At 34.4% G+C, this 12,862-nt stretch overlaps 3 protein-coding genes across 7 annotated transcripts in view; 1 reads left to right on the top strand and 2 right to left on the bottom strand.

Annotated features, from left to right (window-relative positions):
• The window catches only part of LOC120774317 (E3 ubiquitin-protein ligase TRIM33), a 32,138-nt gene extending 26,106 nt beyond the window's left edge, over positions 1-6,032 (bottom strand). For 2 of the 4 annotated variants that reach the window (XM_040103882.1, XM_040103875.1), the window contains exon 1: positions 5,267-6,032. In XM_040103882.1, coding sequence (XP_039959816.1) covers positions 5,267-5,464 — 198 coding nt within the window. In that variant the 5' untranslated portion in view covers positions 5,465-6,032. The remainder of the gene's footprint in view (positions 1-5,266) is intronic. The other 2 variants (XM_040103865.1, XM_040103857.1) reach the window with 1 other exon arrangement.
• A 569-nt stretch (positions 6,033-6,601) lies between these two features.
• LOC120782406 (splicing factor 3A subunit 3) lies at positions 6,602-8,398 on the top strand. Its single transcript, XM_040114652.1, has 2 exons — positions 6,602-7,409; positions 7,474-8,398. Exons 1-2 carry the CDS (start codon positions 6,731-6,733, stop codon positions 8,304-8,306), a joined length of 1,512 nt encoding a protein of 503 aa, XP_039970586.1. The 5' UTR covers positions 6,602-6,730; the 3' UTR covers positions 8,307-8,398.
• LOC120782407 (DNA polymerase zeta processivity subunit) lies at positions 8,298-9,187 on the bottom strand. Of its 2 annotated transcripts, none has more exons than XM_040114654.1 (3): positions 9,148-9,187; positions 8,591-9,072; positions 8,298-8,533 (listed from the first exon to the last, which is right to left on the bottom strand). In XM_040114654.1, exons 1-3 carry the CDS (start codon positions 9,158-9,160, stop codon positions 8,417-8,419), a joined length of 612 nt encoding a protein of 203 aa, XP_039970588.1. In that variant the 5' UTR covers positions 9,161-9,187; the 3' UTR covers positions 8,298-8,416. The 2 variants fall into 2 exon arrangements, with proteins under 2 accessions (XP_039970588.1, XP_039970587.1); XM_040114653.1 differs by having other exon boundaries at positions 8,591-9,075.
• Positions 9,188-12,862: the final 3,675 nt, after the last annotated feature.

Consider the following 12,862-nt stretch of genomic DNA (forward strand, 5'->3'; position numbering starts at 1 on the left):
TGCCACGAAATTTGTAACACCCAGAAGGAAGCGTCGGTGACCCCATAAAGTATATATATAAATGATCAGTATGTTGAGCTGAGTCGACTTAGCCATGTCTGTCTGTCCGTCTGTCTGTATATATACGAAATTTTGCAAACGTCATTTTCTCTTCAAAGAAGCTGCTGATCGGACCACTTTAACATATAGCTGCCATATGCTTTATCTTCACGAAATTTGGCATGGATTACTACTTAAGGTAATGATATAATCTCCCAAAAAAATTTTCAGATCGGATTACTATTGCATATAGCTTCCATACAAACTGAACACATATGTATGTACATAGTTACTAAAAGAAATGCACCTGTGAAGGGTATATTAACTTCGGTGCAGCCGAAGTTAACGTGTTTTCTTGTTTGTTCTTAAAAACCCATTTATAAGAATTTACATCTTAAAAAAAATAACGGTTTTAGACATGAATCTCAGTTGTATGCTAACTTCTGACGCCGACTGTATATGACCCGCGCCATATTTTATCGCGAGATATATGTATGTATTTCAAATAATACAGTGCATGTTGCATTGTTAGACTATGTGTGTTAAACCAGAAAATTTCGAACCGCAACCGCAGAAAATATGGCATGTTGAGGTAAAACCACAATAGTCGCCAAAACAGGAAGGACAAATGAGAAATTTGTGGGTAATGTTGGCGGTAAATTCCATTCAAATAGCGGTTATATACAAACGCTTTTATAAATTTCAATAGAAGTTTTTATGTACAATACATTTCATAGATATGTATATAGTGGAAACCACAACTTTTTATCGAGTGATTCCCATGAAAATTTGTACAGACCTGCACTTACTCATTGTGAAACCTCAACCACATAAACGGAGTTCTAAGAAATTATATTTTATTTTTCTGAGAATATAAACCCACAAACAATATTACACACATACATTCAAATATACGAATATGTAATTAAAAATGCCAAAAGTCAAGCTTGAAAATATTCATTACCACACACCAGCTGCGTCAGCTTTTGAGTTATTACCAGCGAAAAACAGACACCGTTTCCCATTGCGCCACTCAGCTTACCAACCCTCTAACCAACTCGCTACACTTTTGCGTAGGTTTCAACCTTAATAAGATTTAAGCGTGATACTTCAGCCTTACCGCGCTAGCCTGTCCCTACGAAAGCCACTTCATTACCGACCGACCGACCGGCCGACCGCCGCACCCATGTCAAATGCGGCAAGCCCCAATGTATAGTATGTACGTATTTCGTGAGCCTTCACTACGCTCGCTCCGTACCTGATAATAATCCGCTTCTTTTATCCGATTAACTAAGTATTCGGTGGTGTGCCTAATCCACAGTATTTTGACGTTGAATGTGTGCGGAGTATGGCTTATGCAGGTTCTTTCTTTACATGTATTTGTACACCTTATATCTTGTCATCTTGGCCTGCCTACCCCAGTACAGTTTCTGTAGTAATTTTGCTTCATCTCCAGTTTGTATCTTATCACTGACTCAACCATCTCGTTGCTGATCTCAGAAGAGTAATCAAATAAGGACAATACTTTGGCCGCTTCATTTTCTTTCATAAGCTTTAGTTGATTTGAAAAAACAAAAAAATCTATTGTATGTATGTATGGTATTTAATTACGGGGCTATGAGGCTAGTCGAGTACAACGGCATAATTTGCAAGAAAAACATACTAAAGCTTCGGATTTACAATATTTCCAAAAACAATGCGCTCAGGGAAATGCTGCATTTAACTTTTATCTAAACAAAGTCGTAAGAGTGCTTTTGCAAAGAAAATGCCACTACCGATTGATTGTTTGTTTGTAAAAATTACATCTCCACCCAAACTTGATATCAAACAACTCCTTAGAAGAGAATGTTTATCAAAACAGACGAAGAAGAGGTGAATATGCAACCTCTCGCGGTGTACTAAAATGTACACTTGACATCATTCAAGGAAAGTCGAAAATACCTGTTTTGTAAATAGCGTCCTATGAATGAACCATCCATAACTTAATAACTGTTATTTTAACATGCTTATCGGTTACAAAAAATCAATATAAATACATAGATTGAAATATTTCACTTGACTTTCTCTCAAGCGAACATAATCACAAAAATCAAACAAAAATCCAAAATTTGACATACCGATAAGAATACGAAGCTGTCAACTCATGAAAAGGACAGTTCATGACAGAAAAGACAGATAAAGCATATCAAGATATGCGCTTCGATAATGATGCACTGATAATGCTTAGGGTCAACACAAGTTTTCATATTCGTATGAGTTGTGAAAATTGGAATTTTATTATGGATAATTTATGTATTACAATAGTTGTATAAATTGATCAATGCCTTATTAAAAATTTTGTTGCTTTCTAATTGTAATTTAATATAAACACAAATTAGATCTAATTAGTGGAATCTAGAATTAATGTTACAAGAGATTATACCAAGATAGGCTCACAATTCCATCGCTATAGACTACGGAATGGAATGGATCCGCAAAATGTAGCTTTCAACAATTAAATTACTTTAGGAATTTTTCCTCCGCTACAACAACAACGGTACTTTCGATGGCATATTCATAACCCCACGTGCAGTTGTTGTAACGATATTTCAATGGAGTCGGACCATAGAGAGTGGTGTTAGATGAGCTGGACAAGCAAAGAGTTGTTTAGAGACTCGTTGCATGCTAAACATATGTATATTTGGTAGGTCGGGCTCGACTCTGGATTAGTAAGAGTTTAGTCTGCAATGCGTGTTAGTTTGACTCCAAGTACGCCATTCACTGAGAGGGAGTCTGTGAAGATGTTAGTGCTTCCACTGTGAATGCACTATCTAATTCTTCGACGTAGTCAACAGAAACAGTTTGGAGACAAGTTCGTTATGTTCCTTAATCGCACGCATACGTGTCTCGCGTATATGTTCTAACGAAAACATTAAGAGACATCCTGACAAAATCCACAGTGCACTGTTCTGACATGTCTGAAGTTTTTTCGACTGCGTTTCACATATGTATGTATGTGTGTGGTGTAGTTAAGGACCGGTCAGCCGATTTTCTTGTATGTTGCCAAAAACTTGACTTTGTATTTTTTCCCCATGAACTGCCAGCTAATGGCTTGAGGATTTTGTTGCGGCTCTGTATTTTGGCAGTTATCGTGTTCATATGTATGAGGTGTGAAGGAACATAGGCTGTCTAGTGTTTCACCTAAAACCTTAGGATTAACCGTCGGAAATTTAACGTCATCGATTGCAATGATAATGTCTAGTCTGAACTCGTTCTTCCAGGTCGTGTCGTGTATGGTCGCTGTGAATTTAGTGTTTTAGGTTTTAGAGAAGAAGCAGGAAAGGTCGGAGAGATACCCGTTTACTTTGGAGCGCATGCCATCGATACCAATGGCCGTCGTTAATAACGGTTGAGGTAGTTTCCAAATGTAGATATTACACAGTAACGTGGAGAGGAGACATAATACGTTTTGATAAATGTAGAGCCCTGTTGTTGTTTTAGCGACGGAATTCTGCCGAGTTGACAGTCCTTGGGAATGAAATTATAGGGCCCTCGCAACCTTGTCAAGCATCTTTACTCGACGTCGTTTTAGCAAAAAATGTGGTATTTTGATAAGAATCTAGCATTGACACGTTTCATACACAAAATATATTTATTCGATGATTAAGAGATGTGAATGGACCACTCGCATGAGGCTAGTTTTCGATGACTTTACGACCCTCACTGAATGCCACTCGTGATAAAGTAGACTTACCAAAACACTTTTGTACAATTTACAACGATTAAGTTTCTGTGTGAACATTTTAATTTTTTTTTTGTGATCTAAAAAACTTTAAACTTCTTTTCTCATTTTATGGGTGATAATGTTTTATTATAATTATAATATAAACAAATATTTTCCATTCATTTCTTTTATAAAGAAAATTCTAGGTACCAAACTTAGAAAATCCAGCTCGAATTGATATAAATATTTGCATTAATTTATTAAACAGCTGAATATACTTATTTACTTAATGTCATAAAAGCTGCCAATTGAGTAAATGGATTTTTTTGCAAGTTAAATATTGAAATAAAAAAATAATTTGACAGACAAAAGTTATTTTTGTGTGAATAGACTAATATTGAATTAAAGAAATAAGGAATGTTTAATTAGATTTGGTTAATACAATGTCATAATGTATGTATGTATATGTTGTTACCAATGTAAAAGGACCAATAAAAATACATATATGTACATATAAAGAAAAAATACTTAATGCGTGGAAGTCGATAATTAGTCAATATTTTTCTCTTTTTATTCCTCACTGATTTGGAGTTTGCTTGCTAATAACCTATAGAAATTACAAACATTAGCTGATTCACAAAACTGTCATGTTTGAAAACATATTGCAATATATTTAAGGTACGCAGATATGTTTACCTATAATGCGCTTATCTACATACATATACATATGTCATGACCAGTCATGATCTTAAAACGACCTGAAAACTTAAATCAACTGAACACCGATCGATGGATGGACATATAAGTTCATTGGATTCCATGTTCTGCGTTTAAATGCTGCAATTTACACAAGCGCACTAGTTTCAAACATGTACGAATACAAGGCAAGAGTGTGGCACGATTGTTGATCGGCTTTGTTTATTTGCTTTTACTGGGTATGGCTAGTTGATAGTTCGGGCTTATTTTAACACTTCTTTTATATTGGATCGTTTTTACTGATATGATCTTATCGTTCAACATTTGTTTCGTAGGACTAACAGACAATGTGCCATTCGTTTGTTACTACCCTGTTCTGTATAAAGCCAGTTCTTTGAAATTATTTATAATGAGCATTTCTTTTCCATATTTTTTTTTTTACTTAGGTTCATTTATATGATTCACTTTCTTTGTAGATAACACTTTTTTGGTAAGAAGTAATCTTTTGAAACAAATCAATGGTGCTGTAAACTTTATACCCACGTTTTGGAAAAACACTTATTTTAAATAATTAATGGGTTAAATTTATACTTTACTTTTTACATAATTTTCGTTTTTCTAAAAATTAATATTATGATTAGATAGATAATTTTAACTTGTTACAAAAAGACCAAAATTGCCAATAATTATCGTGTTCCGGTTCCATGCGGAAGTCGAACCGGATGCACTATATGATTTAAGCTCCAAGTTGTACCAGCACTGGCGTAAAAACATGCACATACACACACATGTTTAATGCCAAATGTATGTGCTAAATATTTGACTTACCCGCTTCTCAGCGCTATCGCAGGGATTCCCAAATGATGAAGCTGAAAAAGAAGAGGTAGTCGCTGTGGCAGCATTGCCGGTAAGTTGTTCTGATGCCGCCGTCTCTGGTATGGCAGTATCAATTTGTTCCTGCTTTATAAGCGGCATGAGTGGAACAAAGTCCGTTTTGGCTATACCTTCAAGCTCCTCGAACTCCATGTCCGTTTATATCAGGCAAAACGTGGAGTAAAAATAATATTTAAAGCAAAGACTGTTCTTTCAATTGAAAGTTGTTGACCGATAGGACACAAATTCAATTTGTTATACACAAACAAAGTTGCGGTAATCTCAACTTGTGTGAAAAGGCTCTTCAGCTCCTGATCTTTACATGATAACACGCGTGTACGAACATTTTTGCTTTCGCGGCTTTGATTAATAAAAAATTCGCAAAGCTGTTTTGTTTTTTTTTATAATATACTATTCATGGAGATAGTTTCAGGATGCACGTTCTCTTGTATGCTTTCACTTTTCGCTTTTCTTTTTAACAGTCAACCGTATATTTATCCAATACACTTTGTTCTTTCTTTCGCAAAATATAATTGAATGAAAATTTTGCCCAAGAAAATTTTCTTTCTAAGTAATATCAATCTTACATTTATTAACGCTTCACCAACTCACATTTTTTCGCGATTCAATTATCTCAAGTTTTTGGTAGTTTTCAATTAGAATTAATTGTTTAATTTTAGAATAGGGAATATTAAAAAAACACACACAGTATATCGAACTTTTCTCGGACGCTTCTTCACTGTACAGAAATTTTACTTTTTTGTTGGTGACGGCCATTTTGAATTTTCTGACGCAGGGTTGCACGCGATTTGGACCTTATATATCAGATGTAAAATTATGAGCTTAAAAATAGTTTACATATATATTAAAGTAAAATTTTTAAACATCATCATATACATTTAAAGCAAAAACGCGAAAGAGCTTGTAATAATTGCATATTTTGAAAACTTAGTTAACTTGGACCCAAAAAATGCAGCCCTGTAAATACAACTCTGATTTTTGTTTTTTGTTTTATGCTGCTCTTCCGTAATTTTAAAAGTAGTTAAAAACCGAAAGTGTTCCTAATACCTCAGTCAATTTGGAAAAGTATTTAGGTAATTTTTAAAAATTTCTTATATATAATTTAATGTAATTTATTTTTTATATCTTGCATTATATCTCGATTTTAGATTGATTTTATCTTCGAAACGTAAAACAAGATTGTAATTATTATTATTAAAATTTTATACAAACATATTCCGTTCATTATTATGAAATTTTATTGGATTGGCAGTCCTACTGTCACTTGAAAGAAAATCAAGCCATGTTTTGACAACCGCATTTGCAATTGATTTGGATGTTTATGCCGTGTATTCTGATAAAAGTTAATATTTATTACTAATATTTGTGTGGTGTTAAAATATTAAACATTTTTAATTGATGGAGACTCTACTAGAGCAGCAACGTCGCTACCATGAGGAGCGTGAACGTTTGATTAAGTTGATGGTGGACGAGTATGCGACGAAGAAACCTGGAGAAAAGGAAAGGATTCACTCGGAGCAGAGGTTAAAATGTTTGTTGGATCTGCACAACAATTCAACAACTAAGTTAAAGGAACTTTACGAAGATAAAGATAATGAACGAAAAGCTGAAATTCAGGCACTCTCTGGGCCAAACGAATTCAATGAATTTTATGCACGTTTGAAACAAATTAAAGAATTTTATAAAAAGCATCCCGCTGAGATAAGTATACCTCTCTCCGTCGAATTCGAAGAACTTACAAAAGCGTATAATAACTTAGAAGATATGTCAGCTCTTGTGGAATTCACCGACGAAGAAGGTGGTGGCCGATATTTAGATTTGAACGAATGCTATGAGCAATATTTAAATCTTCGTGGTGTGGAGAAAGTGGACTATATAACCTATCTGATGACTTTTGATCACGTCTTTGATATCCCGCGAGATCGTAAAAATCGTGAATATCGAAAATATATTGAAAATTTAAATGCATATTTGCACAGTTTTGTAACACGCATACACCCCCTATTGGATACCGATGCAGAACTAGTTAAAGTTGAGTTAGAATTTCAACGTCAATGGTTACAAGGCAGTTTTCCTGGTAAATTGTTACGAATACTATTTAATGTCATAATTTGTTTATATTTAAGTATATTTGGTTTTAGGTTGGGCATCTAAAGAGACAGAATCCGCATTAGCCAATACTGGTGCGCATTTAGATTTATCTGCATTTTCCAGTTGGGAGGAGTTAGCGTCGCTTGGTTTGGATCGTCTAAAATCGGCGCTTATGGCGTTGGGCTTAAAATGTGGCGGTACACTTGAAGAACGTGCTCAACGACTTTTCTCAACAAAAGGCAAGAAAACACTTGACCCATCTTTAATTGCTAAAAAACCAGCTAACAAAAATGCAAATATACATTCTCGTGATAACGAACGTCATAAGGAAATTGCTCAATTGGAGGCGTTGTTGTACAAATACGCGGACTTATTATCTGAACAGAGAGCAGCAACCAAAGAAAATGTGCAACGTAAACAAGCCCGTACTGGCGGAGAAAGGGATGATAGTGATGTTGAAGCAAGCGAGAGTGATAATGATGATATAGACGATGCAGATGATGTACCATATAATCCCAAAAATTTGCCACTTGGTTGGGATGGCAAGCCAATACCTTACTGGTTATATAAACTACATGGGCTGAATATCAGTTATAACTGCGAAATTTGTGGTAACTTCACATACAAAGGCCCGAAAGCATTCCAACGTCACTTTGCTGAATGGAGACATGCTCACGGAATGCGTTGCCTTGGTATTCCAAATACGGCACATTTTGCAAATGTAACGCAAATTGAGGACGCTATCACATTGTGGGAGAAACTTAAGTCACAAAAGCAAAGTGAACGTTGGATAGCCGATCAGGAAGAAGAATTCGAAGATTCGCTGGGAAATGTAGTAAATCGTAAAACCTATGAGGATTTAAAACGCCAAGGATTACTATAAGAATTGCGCTAACGGTCTGCTTTTTTATTCGTGTATGCATAAATTGTATAGAGCTAAATTAAAATGAAACAATGTTCTATAATAGAAGACAACCATTATCACGATTTTAATTAAAATATTTCCAAATTTAATCTCAAACTGATGCTATTCAAACGGGTTAGCGGGAGTAGAGCAATGTCCTGTTTAGTCCGCTCTGGGTTTAAACCATCACATAGCCAGGGGAAGTTCTAAATTATATAATAAAATGTACATTACAAATATCTTACATTTATCAGGTAGCTTACCTGATAATTTGAATTGTGGCTAAGATGAATAAAAGCTTCTTGAGTTGTATTAAGTGCTATCTTGAATTTAGCACCTTTTGGCAACGCATTTAGCGGCTTTAAACGCTCGGCTAATTTATACAGTGAACTGCGAAGTTGTTCTTCAAACTCTATCAGGAATTTGTCGTTAGCCGCTGTTGACTCGCATATCATTTGTCCATCGGCTTCAAAATGCTTAATGTCGAATGAGTAGCACTCGTTTAAAGGTATTTCGTCATGGTAAAATTGTAACACCACGCATTGCAATTCGCCTCGTTGTTGTAGTTCTCGTGCAGTCCGCAATATATTATGCATGTATGAATTAAGTGGCGGGAATATGGAAATGTAGACTGGTGCATTATAAAAGCGTCTCTTTTTGAAAATTTGTGCCGGGTACAAATCACGCACATATAGAATATGATTCAAAAATACTTCCAGCGCCTCGGTTACGATGTCCGATAACTCTGTTATAAGGTTTGATTAAATTTACTGCTTTATTATATACGTATTGTATGTATGTATAACATTCACATATTTACCCTCTCTACTCATATTTATTATTATTCAAATAGCTTTAGCTGTATACTTATTTTATTTAAAAATGTACAAATGTCACATAAATTTCAAAATATTGTTAAATAAGAACAGATATGTTTATTTAACATATGATTGGGGTTCGTTACAGTTGTTGCCATGCTTAATTCTCTTTAACGTTAAATCATAGCTTTAAGAGAAATTTTTATAAAAATTGATTAACAAAATTATGGTTTCATTACTTAATATTATTTATGAAAATATTTTCAATTTAATCAAAGAAATTGTTTTTAATTGATTAAGTTCTTAATTAATCTGGTACTTTTATATATGTCACTAACAACATTAACATAACCACCCTGAGGATGTGTTGTGCCATATTCACAATAATCAGTATCCAATCAACATTAGCGTCACCTACCGGGTGCATTTTGTAAAGAAGTTTGTTGTTGTTTATTTTGAATCTGTACTGGTGGTTGTCTCTGATTGGGTAAGTTAAGTCAGGGAACCAGAGAACGTATATTTCTTCTTTTCTATTCTTTTACGTTCTCTGAGGGAACGTATATTTTTAAATATACGTTCTCTGAGTTAAGGGTTTTATCGATGAGAATATAGAGCTTTTCGCCATTATCAGTTTGTAATACATTTTTTATTTACATTCGATTACTTTCATATAATATAAATGTACCTGTAAGATTGTGTATACATATGTACATATATTTGTGATCTGCTACATACAGCTGCGTTCATTGAAATAGCAGTGAAAGAGAAGCGAAAATGTATAACACACACTGCTTCAAATGACAGCAGAAAGGTTTGGCAGTGGTAAGGTAATCTCTTCCCAATACATGAAGGACCTACAGGTAGATATACTAAGCGATAGTCAAGCGACACTCAAAGTGATCTCTGCGTACGAGATCAAATCGTAACCCAGTGCACTTTATTTGGGTGCGATGTCACAAAGGTATAGCTGGGAATGAATTGACTGATAAGCTTGGCTGCTCCGCAGCATCCACCAACATGATAGGATCGGAATCTTTCATTGCGGTTGGTCCTCACTCCAAAAATGTGCTGCTCCGCAAGGATGCAGAAGTGGGTAGGGAGAAGCATTTGCAAAAACTCCTAGGCATGTGCCATGCCAAGTTGCTAATGGATGGTTAGAACCAATAAAATATATAATCAATCCCACAAGGGAATAGCTCAGACTACTTGTTGCCTTCTACACTGACCATTGTAAGCTCAAAAAGCATTTATGTATATAACATGAGCCTAGCTTCTTGTGCGAATTGCCGGTTCTGCGACTTGGAGTCTAAAACCCCAACACATCTGCTAATCGACTGAACAGCAGCCTGCAGTCGCAGGATAAAGGTCCTTGGATCCATGTTTACAAATAGGTATCACATCGTCTCAATAGCAGTATATTGGAATTCAATTCGCAGCGGCTAAGTAAGACATTGTGACTTAGGCGAGGACACAATTGACCTTAGGTCGTGGTGCAATGCTTATTTACTTATATAATCTAATATAATATGATAAGAGTTGATAATAATCTGATTTTTACAAAAATCATTCGGATAACTTGTAAGCGAAATAAAGTTTCAGCATCGGTGACTTTGCTATCAAGTATCATTTTTCAATTGTATGTATGCAAGTTTTTTCTACGAAAATACAGCTGTAGAGAGCAGTGTAACTATTTATGACTACCATTTATAAGGTATACCGCACTTACTCGTATATTTCTACAATTAAAATTAATGCAAGATAAAAGCAAAATAGCATCAAAACTTTTTAGCGCCATTTCATCAGCATTTTTCGGTTATAACAAATTTTTAACGTTTATACTGTACGTACCCATGCCACAGTGATGACTCTACCTCTCTACCTCCCTCCGGTACAAGGTATTGCTACCAAACCGTACCGGTAATGATGATAATGCTGAGTGAAAACAAAATAGGCATAAAGTTATAGACGCTCTGAACGGCACAAGAGCAGCATAAATACACATGTACATATATACACCTGTACATACGAGCATATTTGTATTATATTCTTTCACATAAAATGTTTGTAGGTACAAATTTGCGCGCATTTTCGTGCAACTTTATATTTGCAAAATTTTACAACTCAAATGCCACACAGACTGCTGCTGAGTGCTGCAGGTGTGCAACATACGTTTGTGTATGTATTTTTATGCGCTATCATATATACATATGCAAGTACATGTGTATGCATATATGTATGTACATATATGGATTATTTAGTTACGATGTGCTTCACTAGAATGTTTACAGCAGAGGTATATCAAGTATAATATATGTATGTATAATACTGTAATCACAGTAGTATGCTCAAAGGGCAACAGTGTAATGTAAATTACAGTATGTTAACGGACAGCTGCTAAATTTTAACAAGTAACAGAATAATATACTGAGGTATAACAGGTGTAATATGATCAAAGCACAAACATTGTAAATGTAAATTACAGTATGTTAACAGAACACTGCTAAATTTTAGCACGTTACGTATTTATGCTTATGCTTAATAGCCGTTAAGTACTAAATTCTATTAATTTTGTCGAATTTCTGTACCACAATAACAGAATAGTACAATAACAGAAAAGTGTACTGTTCTCTTTTCCATTTTGAGTTTCTGTCATATTAGCTGATCGACATACATACATACATATACTCGTATAAATAAAACATAGCTTTGTTCCAAGAAGCTTTATTCAAATAGCTATCTTAATAGGTTTATGTATACTTATGTTTGGTAAGCAACAGTAAGAATAGCAGACTTAAATTTTGTAATGAAAAATCTAGACATTTACTTATTATAACAACAAAAATGCAATTATTGCCTTACTAGCGAGGCAGTTAACGGAGCCTTCAGCTGAAGAGTTATAAAATGTACCCCCATTTGTGAAACAAATTGTTAACTCAAGCCTTTTTACAATATTTCCATGCATACATACATTAATAGCTACATATGTACATACATATACATATTGTGTTGCTTAAAAGCTCATAATTGAAATTGTTGAACATTTTTGGCAGTCAACTTTTGTGTTTTGTTCGAAATTTTCATGCAAATTGTTTTAAGCGATTTTGTTTATGCGCTTTAAACGAGTGTAATATAATTTTCGAGATTTACAACTAACAGGTATAAAACAGTTGGTTCTAAGGGAAGAAAAAAGTGGCGACGAAGGATATATGTATGTATATAAATAATATATATATATAATATATAGATACATATATAAAAAACTGGTATAAATAAAATTAACCGGCATAATCAAATTAAAGTTGTCTTTGATTCGCTTAGCCTTAAAGCGGAGTGGAGCGACCAAGTATCTGATATAAGGGACACACATTGCCATAATTGAGCAGAGATTTCATAACTGGTATAAGAGAAATAAATTGGCATAATCAAGCATAGAATAATTAAGTGAGATAATGCAATCAGTTGCCAGAATAAAGCAGAGAATAAATAACTCGTATAATTAACATAAATTGCCATAACCAAAAACTGCCATAAACAAGCAAAGAATAAATAACTGGTATAAGTGACTTAATAAGGCATCAGAGAGCAAATAACTGGTATTACTGAAAAAAGCTGGCATAAAGAAACTGACAATAAGTAACCAGTATAAGTAGCATAAATTGGCATAATGAAACATAGAGTTAATAAATAAATAACCCGCAGAAGTGATATTAATTGGTA

This window comes from Bactrocera tryoni, chromosome 1 (assembly GCF_016617805.1).
Source record: "Bactrocera tryoni isolate S06 chromosome 1, CSIRO_BtryS06_freeze2, whole genome shotgun sequence".
Lineage (NCBI taxonomy): Eukaryota > Metazoa > Arthropoda > Insecta > Diptera > Tephritidae > Bactrocera > Bactrocera tryoni.